Source organism: Pseudophryne corroboree, chromosome 2 (genome assembly GCF_028390025.1).
Source record: "Pseudophryne corroboree isolate aPseCor3 chromosome 2, aPseCor3.hap2, whole genome shotgun sequence".
Lineage (NCBI taxonomy): Eukaryota > Metazoa > Chordata > Amphibia > Anura > Myobatrachidae > Pseudophryne > Pseudophryne corroboree.
In genome coordinates this window covers 605,827,664-605,848,810 of record NC_086445.1, presented here as the reverse complement: position 1 = coordinate 605,848,810, position 21,147 = coordinate 605,827,664, and the positions used below count along the sequence as shown (strand labels likewise).

Here is a 21,147-nt window from a genome sequence, read left to right as displayed (position 1 = left end):
ACGCCGACACGGATACTGACTCCAGTGTCGACGGTGAAGAGACAAATGTGACTTCCAGTAGGGCCACACGTTACATGATTGAGGCAATGAAAAATGTTTTACACATTTCTGATAATACGAGTACTACCTGTAGTTTTCCTGAATCTGAGAAATTAAATGAGGTGTGTGATGATACGTGGTTTTCCCCCGATAACAACTGATAATTTCTAAAATGTTATTGGCATTATATCCTTTCCCGCCAGAGGTTAGGGTGCGTTGGGAAACACCCCCTAGGGTGGATAAAGCGCTCACACGCTTGTAAGGGCTCTACCCTCTCCTGAGATGGCCGCCCTTAAGGATCCTGCTGATAGAAAGCAGGAGGGTATCCTAAAATGTATTTACACACATACTGGTGTTATACTGCGACCAGCAATCGCCGCAGCCTGGATGTGCAGTGCTGGGTTGGCGTGGTCGGATTCCCTGACTGAAAATATTGATACCCTAGATAGGGACAGTATATTTTTGCCTATAGAGCATTTAAAAGATGCATTTCTATATATGCGTGATGCACAGCGGAATATTTGCCGACTGGCATCAAGTCTAAGTGCGTTGTCCATTTCTACCAGTAGAGGGTTATGGACACGTCAGTGGTCAGGTGATGCGTATTCCAAACGGCATTTGGAAGTTTTGCCTTAAAAAGGGGAGGAGTTATTTGGGGTCGGTCTTTCAGACCTGGTGGCCACGGCAACAGCTGGGAAATCCACGTTTGTACCCCAGGTCGCCTCTCAACATGAGAAGACGCCGTATTATCAGGCGCAGTCTTTTCGTGGACAAGCGGGCAAAATGTTCCTCATTTCTGCCCCGTGACAGAGGGAGAGGAAAAAGGCTGCAGAAATCAGCCAGTTCCCAGGAACAGAAACCCTCTCCCGCCTCTGCCAAGCCCTCAGTATGACGCTGGGGCTTTACAAGCAGAATCAGGCACGGTGGGGGGCCCGTCTCAATGAATTTCAGCGCGCAGTGGGCTCACTCGCAAGTAGACCCCTGGATCCTTCAGGTGATATCTCAGGGGTACAAATTAGAATTAGAGACGTCTCCCCCTCGCCGTTTTCCTAAAGTCGGCTTTACCGATGTCTCCTTCTGACAGGGAGACAATTTTGGAAGCCATTCACAAGCTGTATTCCCAGCAGGTAATAATCAAGGTACCCCTCCTGCAACAGGGAACGGGGTATTATTCCACACTGTTGTGGTACCGAAGCCGGACGGCTCGGTGAGACCGATTCTAAATCTAAAATCTTTGAACACTTACATACAGAGGTTCAAATTCAAGATTGAGTCACTCAGAGCAGTGATTGCGAACCTGGAAGAAGGGGACTACATGATGTCTCGGGACATCAAGGATGCTTACCTTCATTTCAAAATTTACCCTTATCACCAAGGGTAGCTCAGGTTTATGGTACAGAACTGTCACTATCAGTTCAGACGCTGCCGTATGGATGGTTCACGGCACCCCGGGTCTTTACCAAGGTAATGGCCGAAATGATGATATTCCTTCGAAGGAAGGGAATTTTAGTTATCCCTTACTTGGACGATTCCCTGATAAGGGTAAGATCCAGGGAACAGTTGGAGGTCGGTGTAGCACTATCTCAGGTAGTGTTGCGGCAGCACGATTGGATTCTCAATATTCCAAAATCGCAGCTGGTTCCGACGACTTGTCTTCGGTTCCTAGGGATGATCCTGGACACAGTCCAGAAAAAGGTGTTTCTCACGGAGGGGAAAGACAGGGAGTTATCCGAGCTAGTCAGGAACCTCCTAAAACCGAGCCAAGTCTCAGTGCATCAATGCACAAGGGTTCTGGGTAAAATGGTGGCTTCCTACGAAGCAATCCCATTCGGCAGATTCCACGCAAGAACTTTCCAGTGGGACCTGCTGGACAAATGGTCCGGGTCGCATCTTCAGATGCATCAGCGGATAACCCTGTCACCAAGGACAAGGGTGTCCCTCCTGTGGTGGTTGCAGAGTGCTCATCTTCTAGAGGGCCGCAGATTCGGCATTCAGGACTGGGTCCTGGTGACCACGGATGCCAGCCTGCGAGGCTGAGGAGCAGTCACACAGGGAAGGAATATCCAGGGCTTATGGTCAAGCCTGGAGACATCACTTCACATAAATATCCTGAAGCTAAGGGCCATTTACAATGCTCTAAGCTTAGCAAGACCTCTGCTTCAAGGTCAGCCGGTGTTGATCCAGTCGGACAACATCACGGCAGTCACCCACGTAAACAGACGGTGGCACAAGAAGCAGGAGGGCAATGGCAGAAGCTGCAAGGATTCTTCGCTGGGCGGAAAATCATGTGATAGCACTGTCAGCAGTATTCATTCCGGGAGTGGACAACTGGGAAGCAGACTTCCTCAGCACGACCTCCACCCGGGAGACTGGGGACTTCACCCAGAAGTCTTCCACATGATTATAAACCGTTGGGAAAAACTCGACAGGTATTGCGCCAGGTCAAGGGACCCTCAGGCAATAGCTGTAGACGCTCTGGTAACACCGTGGGTGTACCAGTCAGTGTATGTGTTCCCTCCTCTGCCTCTCATACCCAAGGTACTGAGATTGATAAGATGGAGAGGAGTAAGCACTATATTCGTGGCTCCGGATTGGCCAAGAAGGACTTGGTAACCGGAACTTCAAGAGAGGCTCACGGAGGATCCGTGGCCTCTACCTCTAAGAAGGGACCTGCTCCAGCAAGGACCCTGTCTGTTCCAAGACTTACCGCGGCTGCGTTTGACGGCATGGCGGTTGAACGCCGGATCCTGAAGGAAAAAAGGCATTCCGGTTGAAGTCATCCCTATCCTGATCAAAGCCAGGAAGGATGTAACCGCAAAACATTATCACCGCATTTGGCGAAAATATGTTGCGTGGTGCGAGGCCAGTAAGGCCCGACGGAGGAAATTCAACTGGGTCGATTCCTACATTTCCTGCAAACAGGAGTGTCTATGGGCCTGAAATTGGGGTCCATTAAGGTTCAAATTTCGGCCCTGTCAATTTTCTTCCAAAAAGAACTAGCTTCAGTCCCTGAAGTTCAGACGTTTGTAAAAGGGGTACTGCATATACAGCCTCCTTTTGTGCCTCCAGTGGCACTTTGGGATCTCAATGTAGTTTTTTGGGTTCCAAAAGTCACATTGGTTTGAACCACTTAAATCTGTGGAGTTAAAATATCTCACATGGAAAGTGGTCATGCTGTTGGCCCTGGCCTGGGCCAGGCGCGTGTCAGAATTGGCGGCTTTATCCTGTAAAAGCCCTTATCTGATTTTCCATTCGGACAGGGCGGAATTGAGGACTCGTCCTCAGTTTCTCCCTAAGGTGGTTTCAGCGTTTCACCTGAACCAACCTATTGTGGTGCCTGCGGCTACTAGGGACTTGGAGGACTCCAAGTTGCTAGACGTTGTCAGGGCCCTGAAAATATATGTTTCCAGGACGGCTGGAGTCAGAAAATCTGACTCGCTGTTTATCCTGTATGCACCCAACAAGCTGGGTGCTCCTGCTTCTAAGCAGACTATTGCTCGTTGGATTTGTAGTACAATTCGGCTTGCACATTCTGTGGCAGGCCTGCCACAGCCAAAAATCTGTAAATGCCCACTCCACAAGGAAGGTGGGCTCATCTTGGGCGGCTGCCCGAGGGGTCTCGGCTTTACAACTTTGCAGAGCAGCTACTTGGTCAGGAGCAAATACGTTTGTAAAATTCTACAAAATTGATACCCTGGCTGAGGAGGACCTGGAGTTCTCTCAATTGGTGCTGCAGAGTCATCCGCACTCTCCCGCCCGTTTGGGAGCTTTGGTATAATCCCCATGGTCCTTACGGAGTCCCCAGCATCCACTTAGGACGTTAGAGAAAATAAGAATTTACTTACCGATAATTCTATTTCTCGTAGTCCGTAGTGGATGCTGGGCGCCCATCCCAAGTGCGGATTGTCTGCAATACTGGTACATAGTTATTGTTACCAAAAAATCGGGTTATTGCTGTAGTGAGCCATCTTTTCTAGAGGCTCCTCTGTTATCATGCTGTTAACTGGGTTCAGATCACAAGTTGTACAGTGTGATTGGTGTGGCTGGTATGAGTCTTACCCGGGATTCAAAATCCTTCCTTATTGTGTACGCTCGTCCGGGCACAGTATCCTAACTGAGGCTTGGAGGAGGGTCATAGGGGGAGGAGCCAGTGCACACCAGATAGTCCTAAAGCTTTCTTTAGATGTGCCCAGTCTCCTGCGGAGCCGCTATTCCCCATGGTCTTTGCGGAGTCCCCAGCATCCACTACGGACTACGAGAAATAGAATTATCGGTAAGTAAATTCTTATTTTTAGACACGAAACACACATTTCTTTTAATTTTGCATATTAAAAGTAAAGCTTTTATGCAGTTACCGTATTTGCCGGCGTATAAGACGACTGGGCGTATAAGACGACCCCCAACATTTCCACTCAAAATATAGAGTTTGTTATATACTTGCCGTATAAGATTACCCCCTCTTCCGCACACCTTCCACACACCAAATAAAACGTAAAAGAACATCAGATTGTAAAATGTATAAAAGTATACCCCTGTGTGCATTTATTGTTACCGGTTTCACATGAGTGCCATTAGTATTAGTGCCATTACAGTACCTGTCATTGTCACCATTGTACGGCCACAACGCGACCGCAGCGCCTCCGGCCAGTCCCTGCATCTCCCTGTAATTGGCACTAGTGCGCAAGTCCGCATGTGCGAGCTCTGCGTAGACAAGGGGCGGGCCACGCTGATGACCCGCCGCGGCCGCACTGGATACCGCGCGATACTGGATGGTATGTAGAATGAGGTGGGCGGGCATCGGGAGGCCACTATGGGCACCGGGCGAGTATCGGAAGGCCACTATGGCAGCTATGTCTATCCCAACTGAAGTGCACCCGGCGTATAAGACGACCCCCCCACTTGGAGGCATGTTTTTCAGGGCAAAAAAGTCATCTTATACGCCGGCAAATACGGTACTTTAACCATAAGAGTGCCCCTAGCATAGTCTTTCTCTTTTTGCTATTGGGTTTTTAAGAACCTCCAGTACTTTCATTATGGCCACTAACAGCCTTCTATATGATCCCGCTATCTCAGTTGCCATTTTTTGGGGGTCTGGGATGGTTTCCCTACTTCATGCACTTCTCCCAGGTCACGTTTTGTAGAAAAGTGGTGCAACCTTGCTGCGAGTACGCCAAATTGTGATTACTAATTGGATCTCACATTTTTAACGTGCACATATTCATGCAATGTACGCAAGGTTCATCATACATACTGCATTTCACAAACTTGCTCCTAAATGAATTGACCCCATATACAGATGTTTCATGCATGGATGCTGCAGGAAGACTTTCAATACTGCTGCAATGCATATCAGAGCATATGTATGGTGAAGACAGATACTGCTGTAACATTTCTCTCCAGGTCCCTATGAATCAGTCCTGTATTATTATTATTATTATTATTATTATTATTATTACTACTTGTTACAAGCATATTCGTTTGTCCATTGTGATTGGATCTTAGTTGTCTTTGTAGCTTATCTCTTTTCATTTGATGCAGCTGTTGGACTTCAACATACTGGGAGTTCTTACTACACAGATTGGCAGACTCCTCAACTGTCAGGAAAATCCCTTAGTCGAGTTGTGGTAGCTCACGGGATCAAAAATGGTGGTGGTTTCCCAGAAGGAAATCTTTGTTCTGAAACTGAACAAGGTGAGTTAAGGTCACACGGGTGCTTTCCACGTGTCCATTTGTTCAAAGTTCCTTCCTACGCTACTTACAAATTCCTCACAAGAGGAAACATCAATCCCAGAAGAGAATGTACTAGTGAGCATTCATAATAAATGCTTGTGCAACCACTGCTAGTCAGACACACCTTGCTGCATGGTGTCTGGTGGGGGTACCCCACCAACAAAACCACAGTTACTGCACTGTTGCACCTGGCAGGTAGTAGGAAAGTTCTCATCTGTGCAGAACCCAATCTGTCCTACCTGTTAGAGCAAACTATTCTATGAATTGATTTACAGGCCCAAATGTGTTAAGCCTTAAAAAGTGATGGAGTAGAGACGGATAAAGGGGGCTATTCAATTACCCGCATCGGCTGCGGGTGTAAAAGTATCGCTGGGAAGGCTATCTATTTAGCCCTAATAAGATGGCGCGTGCCGTGGCTTTACGGGGATTTGTTTCACCTGCCTCCGAAAACAGCCCCGTTTTCACCTGAAAACTGGGCTGTTTCTACCGAAAACACACAGGTTTCGCTGAATCTGCGTGTTTTTGGGTGAAAAAACATGATGAAGCATCGGTAAAATATAACCCGAAGCTTTATCGACGGGAATTGAATTATCCCCAAAAGAGTTTTAAATGACCAGCCAACCAGCTTCTTAACTGCCATGTCGCAGGCTGTGTTTGAAAAATGACAGTTAAGAGCTGGTTGGCTGGTACTTTTATCATTCTTTATCCATCTCCACTTTATCACTTTTTAAGGCTAGGGGTAAGGAGGGTTAAGTTTGGGCTGTGGGGTTAGGGTTAGTCTTGGGGGTGGGTTAGGATCAGGCTGCAGGTAAGGAGGATTAGTGGTACCATACTTGCCTAGTAAGTGTCGGGATCCTGAGCGCTGGCATGCCGCAGTTGGTATTCTTAATGCCGGCATCCCAATCGCCGGGATCCCAATACCATTCCCTCAAGGCACCATAACAGTCCAGGTTTTAACCAATTGCCTTTTGTGGTCACATGAGATGCAACCACTGGGCATTCTGTGACACGGTGGAACCGAATACAACCATGTAAGAGAAGCCTGTTGGAAGCAAATTTTCCAGCAGCTGCAGGGCTGCAGCTCCCCCCTAGGTAGAATCCACTACCCAGCTCGGTGTCGGTGAAGCCAGATGCAATGCCGACGCCGGAATCCCGCACAGCGGTACAATGCCAGCGCTGTCCACGACACCCATAGATGGAGAATATAACCTGTGGCGAACATAACCAGCCACTGAGCCCGTAAGGGGCTTACTAGCGCTCACCCCGCTGATGGCTTGCTGGTGGCCAGGATGGCGCTGTCGGTATACTGACGGCCGGCTTCTTGGCCATCAGTAATTCATAAAGAACCCCTCCCATCTATCCAGGTGTCATACTTAATTCCTGATGACATTTTAATTAACAGGACAAGCTGGAATAGGTTCATGTGAGTTGCTAAAAGGAAGCATGGGGAGGATTTTGTGGAGTCTGCTAATTTCTTAGCACATGATTTTCCGGTGAAATTGGATCCTTACTGAGGACAGCAATTAAAAATAATAGAATGGATAAGTATACAGACTTACACACAGAAATAGGGAGTTACAACTAGTGTTATGTTTATTTAATAACTTCATTCTGCTTTTTCCAATCATTATTATGTTGTAGTAAAACTGTCCCGTCTTTACTGGTATGTACAGTATAAACCGTTTGACTCTAGGAAATGTTAATGTTTTTGGGAGTCTACCAGATCATGTGCTCTTGAAACTGTTGCATGTGAATGATACTAATAGTTATCATCTATGGGGTCTTGTACACACAAGCAACGTACTTGTGCTGCATTCCAATTGTTTTTTTATTTTAAATCTTTTCATGTAGTTAAATACTCTGCGCCTCATCCACATGGACAACCATGAAATCCACTAGACTGTACGCATTATTTTCTCAGGGCAATGACTGCAGTACTTTATTGCTACTGTTGCGGGTGGTATACGAGACAAGGCATATGGATAAATAGATCTTTCTGGTATAAATCTAGGTACACACCATACGATATATTGGTTGATCTTGCGATCCACAATGTATTGCATCGACCATCGAACCCGCCCCCAAAAAATGCGCTGCATGTCAGATGGAATGATGCAACTTGTGATGTGATTTAGTTTTGTAACAATATATTGCATTGTGATACAGGTTGAGTATCCCTTATCCAAAATGCTTGGGACCAGAGATATTTTGGATATGGGATTTTTCCGTATTTTGGAATAATTGCATCCCATAATGAGATATTATGGCGATGGGACCTAAGTCTAAGCACAGAATGCATTTATGTTACATATACACCTTATACACACAGCATGAAGGTAATTTTAGCCAATATTTTTTAGAACTTTGTGCATTAAACAAAGTGTGTCTACATTCACAAAATTAATTTATGTTTCATATACACCTTATACACACAGCCTGAAGGTCATTTAATACAATATTTTTAATAACTATGTGTATTAAACAAAGTTTGTGTACATTAAGCCATCAAAAAACAAAAGTTTCACTATCTCACTCTCACTCAAAAAAGTCCGTATTTCGGAATATTCCGTATTTCGGAATATTTGGATATGGGATACTCAACCTGTATATCATTACATTACATCGGATTGCAGGGTTGGCACATCACTGAGGTGTACCCAACTTTATGCTATTAACATTCCAGTGTGAGGATTATGCTTGTGTGGAGGTGCCCCAACACAAATTGTAGCTTTGATTTATCAACTGTGACAATCTAATTATTATTAGGCAATAGAGGATCATTATCAGTGGGGACTAAACTGAGCAGTGTAGTGGAAAATATTATGCTTTATTGTTTGCATGTGTTCCATCCCCAAGATCTCTCATTATACATTCTTTTTCTGCCTTGGATTAAAATGAGGTAACTGTTGCTATCAAGTCAGAATGTGGTGTCTGTCCTGGAGCACAATGAAGATTGCAGTGCAGAAGGACTTGGTTATTGGATGGACATGTTCTTTTAGGCAACAGCTTAGTTTATTGTTTTGTTTATAGGGTCTCTATGAAGATTAATCCCCATAAAACTGAAGTTAACTATTTTCATCCAGATACTATAAAGCTGGACTTGGCCTGGGGATTCCTTTTCCAATGTCACCAGAAATAAATAAAATTATTTAGGGATTTATATGTCTAAGCAATACTATTGCAAGTTTACCTCCCACATTTTCTTTCCTATTATTATTTATTTATTAACAGTTTCTTATATAGCACAGAAAATTCCATTGCGCTTTACAATTGGAAATAACAATAATATAACAAACGGGGTAATAACAAACAGACATAGAGGTAGGAAGGCCCTGCTCGCAAGCTTACAATCTATAATAAATCAGTTTTAGATAAATCACTCCCTGCACCTACTAGCCATTACTGAAACATGGATTACGCCCTCTGACACTACTTCTCCTGCTGCTCTCTCTGCTCTAGGCCTTGCATTCACACACACACCCCCCGAACTGGGGTCTTCTTCCCTCCATCCCACATAACCTCACCTCCCACAATCTCATTATCTGTTGATGGCACTACTATCTTCTCTAGGCCCCAAGTGTGATGTCTTGGAACAATCCTTGACTCCTCACTCTCCTTCAAACCACACATTCAGCACCTCTCACAAACCTGCCGTTTTCATCAAAAAAATATTTACAGGATCAGACCCTTTCTGACCCAGGATGCTACTAAGACCCTTATCCTTTCACTGGTCATCTCCAGACTGGACTACTGTAATCTCCTCCTGATTGGCATTCCTGACAAATTCGTCTCTCCACTAATACAGTTTTTAAAATGAACATCAGACAACATTTACTTTGTCTTCCGAACCTTATCAATGTGGATTCCGTAAGGTGTGTTCTAATTGCAGCACTGTACATTGTAATTCAAGTAGCAGAAAAGGTTCTGCTATGGATCCTTCAGCATTCAGTGCAAGTTGGGGGCTTGAGCATTCCTAACTTCAAACATTATGGATGTGCAGCGAGTACAATCCATTTATTGAAACAGTGCCCCCCATGCAAGGATCTGGGTGATGATTAAAGTGGAGAACATTAGGCCAAGATCAGTCTCCTCCTTCATCTGAATTTTGGAGCCTAAATGCGCCATCTTTACTCTTTCAGCTATCTACCATCTTGAACTCCGAGTTCCGGATAGAACTAATTTGCCGATTTAACTAGCCCCTCTGCCCAGACCTTGTGTCCGTTTCTTATCGACAAAGACGTTTCTCCAGGCTGCAGTTTTGTAGCCTTTGAGACACGGGTATCTGGCAAGATTAAATATCTTGATAATTTTTTCCATGACTCTACCCATCCCTCCTTTGTAATTAAATTCCACATAATAAACAAGTTAATTCATTTTAATATATGCAGATTCAAAACTCACTCCCACATGAAACCTAAACTATGTTCCCGATTTATAACCACCTTTTGAAGTTCTCAGACCATCTTCTATCCATTTAATTTTAGCTTCTTCTAAGAAACTTAAATCATCCAGGTCTGGGGCCAGGGACTCTCATGGGGAGGGGAAGGGGGTTGGCTGGAAGAGTTCTTTGGAGGAGATGCTGCACAATGAAGACTGTGAGGATATCTGACAAGAACACTGCTTCCAGCACCATATGTGTCAGAATAAAATATAATGATTCACAGACTTTGCTCCTTAATTATTAATCTGTGATTCTGTGGGAGAGATGTACCAAACCTTCTAAAGACTAGAGCATTTTCCCACAGCAACTAATCAACAACTACCTATAATTTTATAGCATGTACTAAAAGCTTATTGATTCCTATGGTCAACTTATCCACTTCTTCACTCCTTAGAACACAGGTTCTCAAACTCTGTCCTCGGGACCTCACACAGTGAATGTATTGCAGGTAACGCAGCAGGTGCATTAATGTATTAATTACTCACTGACCCATTTTAAAAAGACCACACGTTTTTACTTGTGTTTCTGGGGCTCACACATAGCGGCCAAATGGGTCCCGTTCAGTGGGATCCGCGTGGCTGCAAAGAGACTGCACACAGGCGCCCACATGTGTGCGGCAGTTCCGCCACCGGATCCAACTGCAGCTGGCCGGATGGCAGGATATCAATGTAAATGCATACATTTCAATGTATGTATTCACACAGTGCGGGGCTGCACTGTGCTCCATTGAAATTCTGTGTGTCACTGGCCGGATCCTGTTCTGTGGGATCCTGCAGGACAGGATCCATGTGCACACAAATTCCCCCCTCCCGGCCAAGCTTGGCCGCTATGTGTGGCCCCAGCCTTAATGTTTGATATATTTCCCAGTAGATAAAATGTAAAGCTGTTGTTTTTTCTTCTGGCTTTCTTACGTACACCTGATTATTTCATCCTGACAAATTACATAGTCTTGTACCATGCCATTCATCTAATAAGAGCTTTTTAAAAAACAAATGCAGGTCTGATAGTTACTGTTTAATATCATATGCTAGTTAAAAGACCATAAAAATAACAGGCACTGGATTATTGGAGGTCGCTACTCACACAGGAGATGTCAGGTTTCTGGAAGCTGTGCTGCTGGGAGCCAGGGCTCCGTCATGCTGAGTGTGTGAGTAGCACTAGCCATAAGATGCAAATTAAAGGGGAAAAAAAAAAAATACAGGTTGAGTATCCCATATCCAAATATTCCGAAATACGGACTTTTTTGAGTGAGATAGTGAAACCTTTGTTTTTTGATGGCTCAATGTACACAAACTTTGTTTAATACACAAAGTTATTAAAAATATTGTATTAAATGACCTTCAGGCTGTGTGTATAAGGTGTATATGAAACATAAATGAATTGTGTGAATGTACACACACTTTGTTTAATGCACAAAGTTATAAAAAATATTGGCTAAAATTACCTTCAGGCTGTATGGTGTATATGAAACATAAATGCATTCTGTGCTTAGATTTAGGTCCCATCACCATGATATCTCATTATGGTATGCAATTACAGGTTGAGTATCCCTCAAAAAAGTCCGTATTTCGGAATATTCCGTATTTCGGAATATTTGGATATGGGATACTCAACCTGTATTCCAAAATACGGAAAAATCCGATATCCAAAATACCTCTGGTCCCAAGCATTTTGGATAAGGGAAACTCAACCTGTGTGTGTATATGTGTGTATGTATATATATAGATAGATAGATGATGGATAGATAGATAGATAGATAGATATATAGAGATAGATAGATATATATATATATATAGAGAGATAGATAGATAGATATATATATATATATATATATATATATATATATATATATATATATAGATATATAGATAGATATATATATATATATATATATATATATATATATATATATATATATATATATATATATATATATATATATATATATATAGATAGATAGATAGATAGATAGATAGAGATATATTTTATTCCAACAGCCGGCACTCCCTGGATAGCTTATAAATACCTGGCCAGGGTGCTCTCCTTTGGGTCACTCAGATCCCTAGATACAAATCGCAATCCATAGAGGCACTCCTGGACTTCCAAATAGGTGACACAAATGCTGTGATTTAATTCAACGTTTTCGGGGAACTGCCACCGTCATCAGGACACACACATGTGTGTCCTGATGACGGGGGGGGGGGGGGGCAGTTCCCCGAAACGTTGAATTAAATCACCGCATTTGTTTCACCTATATGGAAGTCCAGGAGTGCCTGTATGTATGTATGTATGTATGTATGTATGTATGTGTATATATATATATATATATATACTGCAGAAGGCGGCGGCACTCAAGCAGGCTCACAACTTAGATTGAAAAAGCGGTGGTTTTATTCCGACATGTTTCGGGGAACTCCCCGTCCTCAGGGCTTAACGTTAAGCCCTGAGGACGGGGAGTTCCCCCGAAACATGTCGGAATAAAACCACCGCTTTTTCAATCTAAGTTGTGAGCCTGCTTGAGTGCCGCCGCCTTCTGCAGTACATATTGAGGATCAGCCTTGGTCCCCTAGGAAGGCACCGCAGCAAGAGTCTTTGTGGGTGGGTGAGTGAGTGCCGGGACTGCAGTATCCCCTATATATATATATATATATATATATATATATATATATATATATATATATATATATATATATATATATATATATATATATATATATATATATATATTTTCTCTGACGTCCTAGTGGATGCTGGGAACTCCGTAAGGACCATGGGGGATAGCGGCTCCGCAGGAGACAGGGCACATCTAAAGAAAGCTTTAGGATCACCTGGTGTGCACTGGCTCCTCCCCCTATGACCCTCCTCCAAGCCTCAGTTAGATTTTCTGTGCCCGACGAGAAGGGTGCACACTAGGGGCTCTCCTGAGCTCTTTGTGAAAGTTTTAGTTTAGGTTTATTATTTTCAGTGAGACCTGCTGGCAACAGGCTCACTGCATCGAGGGACTAAGGGGAGAAGAAGCGAACTCACCTGCGTGCAGAGTGGATTGGGCTTCTTAGGCTACTGGACATTAGCTCCAGAGGGACGATCACAGGTTCAGCCTGGATGGGTCACCGGAGCCGCGCCGCCGGCCCCCTTACAGAGCCAGAAGAGCGAAGAGGTCCGGAAAAATCGGCGGCAGAAGACTTTCCTGTCTTCAGATAAAGGTAGGCGCACAGCACCGCAGCTGTGCGCCATTGCTCTCAGCACACTTCACACTCCGGTCACTGAGGGTGCAGGGCGCTGGGGGGGCAGCGCCCTGAGACGCAATAAATCGATAGAAAACCTTTTATGGCTAAAATAAATGCATCACATATAACTCCTGGGCTATATGGATGCATTTAACCCCTGCCAAAACATACAAGAAAACGGATGATAGGCTCCGCCCCTTTCTCGGCGTCCTTATCTCCTCAGCACTCAGCACACTGGCGCCATTTTCCCTCACAGCTCAGTTGGAGGGAAGCTCCCTGGCTCTCCCCTGCAGTCACTACACTACAGAAAGGGGTTAAAAAAGAGAGGGGGGCACAAATTAGGCGCAGTATAAACAATACAGCAGCTATAAAGGGAAAAACACTTATATAAGGTTATCCCTGTATATATATATAGCGCTCTGGTGTGTGCTGGCAAACTCTCCCTCTGTCTCCCCAAAGGGCTAGTGGGGTCCTGTCCTCTATCAGAGCATTCCCTGTGTGTGTGCTGTGTGTCGGTACGTTTGTGTCGACATGTATGAGGAGAAAAATTATGAGGAGACGGAGTAGAGTGTCTGTAATAGTGTTGTCACCCCCTGGGGGGTCGACACCTGAGTGGATGTACTGTTGAAATTGCGTGACAGTGTCAGCTTTGTATAAAAGACAGTGGTTGACATGAGACAGCCGGCTACTCAGCTTGTGCATGTCCATACAGGGGCTCTAAAGCGCCCGTTACCTCAGATACAGACGCCGACACGGATACTGACTCCTGTGTCGACGGTGAAGAGACAACCGTGATTTCCAATAGGGCCACACATTGCATGATTGAGGCAATGGAAAAAGTTTACACTCTTCTGATAATATAAATACCACCAAAAAAAAGGGGTATTATGTTTTGGTGAGGAAAAACTTCCTGTAGTTTTCCTGAATCTGAGAAATAAAATGAGGTGTGTGATGATGCGTGGGTTTCCCCCCGATAACAATTGATAATTTCTAAAAAGTTATTGGCAGTATACCTTTTCCCGCCAGAGGTTAGGGTGCGTTGGGAAACACCCCCTAGGGGGGATAAGGCGCTCACACGCTTGTAAGAACAAGGGCTCTACCCTCTCTGGAGATGGCCGCCCTTAGGGATCCTGCTGATAGAAAGCAGGAGGGTATCTTAAAATGTATTTACACACATACTGGTGTTATACTGCGAACAGCAATCGCCTCAGCCTGGATGTGCAGTGCTGGGTTGGCGTGGTCGGATTCCCTGACTGGAAATTTGATATCCTAGATAAGGACAGTATATTATTGCCTATAGAGCAATTAAAAGATGCATTTCTATATATGCATGATGCACAGCGGAATATTTGCCGACTGGCATCAAGTATAAGTGCATTGTCCAATTATACCAGTAAAGTGGTCAGGTGATGCGGATTCCAAACGGCATTTGGAAGTATTGCCTTAAAAAAAAAGGGGATGTACCCCAGGTCGCCTCTCAAAATAAGACGCCGTATTATCAGGCGCAGTCCTGGTTGGCAAGCGGACAAAAGGGTTCCTCTTTTCTGCTCGTGACAGAGGGAGAGGAAAATGGCTGCAGAGATCAGCCAGTTCCCAGGAACAGAAACCCTTTTCCGCCTCTGCCAAGCTCTCAGTATGACGCTAGGGCTTTACAAGTTCAGGCACGGTGGGGGCCCGTTCTCAATGAATTTCAGTGCGCAGTGGGCTCACTCGCAAGTAGACCCCTGGATCCTTCAGGTAATATTTCAGGGGTACAAATTGGAATTCGAGACGTATTCCCCTCGCCGTTTCCAAAAGTCTGTTTTACCGACGTCTCCCGCTGACAGGGAGGCAGTTTTGGAAGCCATTCACAAGCTGTATTCCCAGCAGGTGATAATTAAGGTACCCCTCCTGCAACAGGGAACGGGGTATTATTCCACACTATATTGTGGTACCGAAGCCAGACGGCTCGGTGAGACCGATTTTAAAATCTAAAATCTAAAATCTTTGAACACTTACATACAGAGGTTCAAATTCAAAATTGAGTCACTCAGAGCAGTGATTGCAAACCTGGAAGAAGGGGACTACATGATGTCTCGGGACATCAAGGATGCTTACCTTCATGTCAAAATTTACCCTTCTCACCAAGGGTATCTCAGGTTATGGTACAGAACTGTCACTATCAGTTCAGACGCTGCCGTAGGGATGGTCCACGGCACCCCGGGTCTTTACTGAAGTAATGACCGTAATGATGATATTCCTTCGAAGGAAGGGAATTTTAGTTATCCTTTACTTGGACGATTCCCTGATAAGGGTGAGATCCAGGGAACAGTTGGAGATCGGTGTAGCACTACCTCAGGTAGTGTTGCGGCAGCACGATTGGATTCTCAATATTCCAAAATCGCAGCTGGTTCCGACGACTTGTCTTCTGTTCCTAGGGATGATCCTGGACACAGTCCAGAAAGAAGGTGTTTCTCCCGGAGGAGAAAGCCAGGGAGTTATCCGAGCTAGTCAGGAACCTCCTAAAACCGAACCAAGTCTCAGTGCATCAATGCACAAGGGTTCTGGGTAAAAATGGTGGCTTCCTACGAAGCAATCCCATTCGGCAGATTCCACGCAAGACTTTCCAGTGGAACCTACTGGACAAATGGTCCGGGTCGCATCTTCAGATGCTTCAGCGGATAACCCTGTCACCAGGGACAAGGGTATCCCTCCTGTGGTGGTTGCAGAGTGCTCATCTTCTAGAGGGCCGCAGATTCGGCATGCGGGACTGGGTCCTGGTGGCCACGGATGCCAGCCTGCGAGGCTGGGGAGCAGTCACACAGGGAAGGAATATCCAGGGCTTATGGTCAAGCCTGGAGACATCACTTCACATAAATGTCCTGAAGCTAAGGGCCATTTACAATGCTCTAAGCTTAGCAAGACCTCTGCTTCAAGGTCAGCCGGTGTTGATCCAGTCGGACAACATTACGGCAGTCACCCACGTAAACAGACAGGGTGCCACAAGAAGCAGGAGGGCAATGGCAGAAGCTGCAAGGATTCTTCGCGGGGCGAAAAACCATGTGATAGCACTGTCAGCAGTTTTCATTCCGGGAGTGGACAACTGGGAAGCAGTTTTCCTCAGCACGACCTCCACCCGGGAGAGTAAGGACTTCACCCAGAAGTCTTCCACATGATTATAAACCGTTGGGAAAAACTCGACAGGTATTGCGCCACGTCAAGGGACCCTCAGGCAATAGCTGTAGATGCGCTGGTAACACCGTGGGTGTACCAATCGGTGTATGGGTTCCCTCCTCTGCCTCTCATACCCAAGGTACTGAGATTGATAAGATGGAGAGGAGTAAGCACTATATTAGTGGCTCCGGATTGGCCAAGAAGGAATTGGTAACCGGAACTTCAAGAGATGCTCACGGAGGATCCGTAGCCTCTACCTCTAAGAAGGGACCTGCTCCAGCAAGGACCTTGTCTGTTCCAAGACTTACCGCGGCTGCGTTGACGGCATGGCGGTTGAACGCCGGATCCTGAAGGAAAAAGGCATTCCGGATGAAGTCATCCCTATCCTGATCAAAGCCAGGAAGGATGTAACCGCAAAACATTATCACCGCATTTGGCGAAAATATGTTGCGTGGTGCGAGGCCAGTAAGGCTCGACGGAGGAAATTCAACTGGGTCGATTCCTACATTTCCTGCAAACAGGAGTATCTATGGGCCTGAAATTGGGGTCCATTAAGGTTCAAATTTCGGCTCTGTCAATTTTCTTCCAAAAAAAGAACTAGCTTCAGTCCCTGAAGTTCAGACATTTGTTAAAGGGGTACTGCATATACAGCCTCCTTTTGTGCCCTTAGTGGCACTTTTGGGATCTCCAGGTGGTTTTTGGGTTCCAAAAGTCACATTGGTTTGACACACTTAAATCTGTGGAGTTAAAATATCTCACAGAAAAAGTGGTCATGCTGTTGGCTCTGGCCTGGGCCAGGCGCGTGTCAGAATTGGTGGCTTTATCCTGTAAAAGCCCTTATCTGATTTTCCATTCGGACAGGGCGGAATTGAGGACTCGTCCTCAGTTTCTCCCTAAGGTGGTTTCAGCGTACACCTGAACCAAACCTATTGTGGTGCCTGCGGCTACTAGGGACTTGGAGGACTCCAAGTTGCTAGACGTTGTCAGGACCCGGAAAATATATGTTTCTCTATCGTCCTAAGTGGATGCTGGGGTTCCTGAAAGGACCATGGGGAATAGCGGCTCCGCAGGAGACAGGGCACAAAAAAGTAAAGCTTTACTAGGTCAGGTGGTGTGCACTGGCCCCTCCCCCTATGACCCTCCTCCAGACTCCAGTTAGATTTTGTGCCCGAACGAGAAGGGTGCAATCTAGGTGGCTCTCCTAAAGAGCTGCTTAGAGAAAGTTTAGTTTAGGTTTTTTTCTTTACAGTGAGTCCTGCTGGCAACAGGATCACTGCAACGTGGGACTTAGGGGGAAAGTAGTAAACTCACCTGCATGCAGAGTGGATTTGCTGCTTGGCTACTGGACACCATTAGCTCCAGAGGGATCGAACACAGGCCCAGCCGTGGAGTCCGGTCCCGGAGCCGCGCCGCCGACCCCCTTGCAGATGCTGAAGCGTGAAGAGGTCCGGAAACCGGCGGCTGAAGACTCCTCAGTCTTCATAAGGTAGCGCACAGCACTGCAGCTGTGCGCCATTTTCCTCTCAGCACACTTCACTGGGCAGTCACTGAGGGTGCAGAGCGCTGGGGGGGGGCGCTCTGAGAGGCAAATATAAACCTTATACAAGGCTAAAAATACCTCACATATAGCCCATAGGGGCTATATGGAGATATTTAACCCCTGCCTGACTGGAAAAATAGCGGGAGAAGAACCCGCCGAAAAAGGGGCGGGGCCTATCTCCTCAGCACACGGCGCCATTTTCTGTCACAGCTCCGCTGGTCAGAACGGCTTCCAGGTCTCTCCCCTGCACTGCACTACAGAAACAGGGTAAAACAGAGAGGGGGGGCACATTAATGGCTATATATATATATATATATTAAAGCAGCTATAAGGGAGCACTTAATATAAGGATATCCCTTGTATATATAGCGCTTTGTGGTGTGTGCTGGCAGACTCTCCCTCTGTCTCCCCAAAAGGGCTAGTGGGTCCTGTCTTCATTAGAGCATTCCCTGTGAGTTTGCGGTGTGTGTCGGTACGTGGTGTCGACATGTATGAGGACGATATTGGTGTGGAGGCGGAGCAATTGCCAAATATGCAGATGTCACCCCCCAGGGGGTCGACACCAGAATGGATGCCTTTATTTGTGGAATTACGTGATGGTTTATCTTCCCTTAAACAGTCAGTTGAGGACATGAGGCGGCCGGACAATCAATTAATGCCTGTCCAGGCGCCTCAAACACCGTCAGGGGCTGTAAAACGCCCTTTGCCTCAGTCGGTCGACACAGACCCAGACACGGGCACTGATTCCAGTGACGACGGTAGAAATTCAAACGTATTTTCCAGTAGGGCCACACGTTATATGATTTTGGCAATGAAGGAGACGTTACATTTAGCTGATACTACAGATACCGTAAAACAGGGTATTATGTATGGTGTGAAAAAACTACAAACAGTTTTTCCTGAATCAGAAGAATTAAATGACGTGTGTGATGAAGCGTGGGTTGCTCCTGATAAAAAGTTGATAATTTCAAAAAAGTTATTGGCATTATACCCTTTCCCGCCAGAGGTTAGGGCGCGCTGGGAAACACCCCCTAAGGTGGACAAGGCGCTCACACGCTTATCCAAACAAGTGGCGTTACCCTCTCCTGAGACGGCCGCACTTAAGGATCCATCAGATAGAAAGATGGAAGTTATTCAAAAGAATATATACACACATGCAGGTGTTATACTACGACCAGCTATAGCAACTGCCTGGATGTGCAGTGCTGGAGTAGTTTGGTCAGAATCCCTGATTGAAAATATTGATACCCTAGATAGGGACAATGTTTTACTGTCGTTAGAACAAATAAAGGATGCATTTATCTATATGCGTGATGCACAGAGGGATATTTGCACACTGGCATCTCGGGTGAGTGCTATGTCCATTTCAGCCAGAAGAGCCTTATGGACACGACAGTGGACAGGCGATGCGGATTCAAAACGTCACATGGAGGTTTTGCCGTATAAAGGGGAGGAGTTATTTGGAGTTGGTCTATCAGACTTGGTGGCCACGGCTACTGCCGGGAAATCCACTTTTTTACCTCAAGTCACTCCCCAACAGAGAAAGGCACCGACCTTTCAACCGCAGCCTTTTCGCTCCTACAAAAATAAGAGAGCAAAGGGCTTGTCGTACCTGCCACGAGGCAGAGGAAGAGGGAAGAGACACCAACAGGCAGCTCCTTCCCAGGAACAGAAGCCCTCCCCGGCTCCTGCAAAAACCTCAGCATGACGCTGGGGCCTCTCAAGCGGACTCGGGGACAGTGGGGGGCCGTCTCAAAAATTACAGCGCGCAGTGGGCTCACTCGCAGGTAGACCCCTGGATCCTGCAGATAATATCTCAGGGGTACAGGTTGGAATTAGAGACGGATCCTCCTCATCGTTTCCTGAAGTCTGCCTTACCAACCGTCTCTTCCGAAAGGGAGAGGGTGTTGGAAGCCATTCACAAGCTGTACGCTCAGCAGGTGATAGTCAAAGTACCCCTATTACAACAAGGAAAGGGGTATTATTCCACTCTATTTGTGGTACCGAAGCCGGATGGCTCGGTAAGGCCTATTCTAAATCTGAAGTCCTTGAACCTCTACATAAAAAAGTTCAAGTTCAAGATGGAGTCACTCAGAGCAGTGATAGCGAACCTGGAAGAAGGGGACTTTATGGTATCCTTGGACATCAAGGATGCGTATCTACACGTTCCGATTTACCCCGCACACCAGGGGTACCTCAGGTTCATTGTTCAAAACTGTCACTATCAGTTTCAGACGCTGCCGTTCGGATTGTCCACGGCGCCTCGGGTCTTTACCAAGGTAATGGCCGAGATGATGATTCTTCTTCGAAGAAAAGGCGTATTAGTTATCCCATACTTGGACGATCTCCTAATAAGGGCAAGGTCCAGAGAACAGCTGGAGACAGCTTTAGCACTATCTCAAGAGGTGCTAAGACAACACGGGTGGATTCTGAATATTCCAAAATCCCATTTAATCCCGACAACTCGTCTGCTGTTCCTAGGAATGATTCTGGACACGGTTCAGAAAAAGGTTTTCCTTCCAGAGGAAAAAGCCAAGGAGTTATCCGATCTGGTCAGGAACCTCCTAAAACCAGGAAAAGTGTCAGTACATCAATGCACAAGAGTCCTGGGAAAAATGGTGGCTTCTTACGAAGCAATTCCATTCGGCAGATTCCATGCAAGAATATTCCAAAGGGATCTGTTGGACAAATGGTCAGGGTCGCATCTGCAGATGCACCTGCGAATAACCCTGTCACCAAAGACAAGGGTGTCACTTCTGTGGTGGTTGCAGAAGGCTCACCTATTAGAAGGCCGCAGATTCGGCATTCAGGATTGGATCCTGGTGACCACGGACGCCAGCCTGAGAGGCTGGGGAGCAGTCACACAAGGAAGAAACTTCCAGGGAGTATGGACGAGTCTGGAAAAGTCTCTTCACATAAACATTCTGGAACTAAGAGCAATCTACAATGCTCTAAGCCAGGCGGAACTTCTCCTGCAAGGAAAGCCGGTGTTGATTCAGTCGGACAACATCACGGCG

At 45.9% G+C, this 21,147-nt stretch overlaps 1 protein-coding gene across 2 annotated transcripts in view; it reads left to right on the top strand.

Moving 5' to 3' along the window:
• CEP85 (centrosomal protein 85) overlaps positions 1-21,147 on the top strand; it is a 106,062-nt gene that overhangs the window by 11,040 nt on the left and 73,875 nt on the right. For both annotated transcript variants that reach the window (XM_063954736.1, XM_063954735.1), the window contains exon 3: positions 5,578-5,730. In XM_063954736.1, coding sequence (XP_063810806.1) covers positions 5,578-5,730 — 153 coding nt within the window. The remainder of the gene's footprint in view (positions 1-5,577; positions 5,731-21,147) is intronic.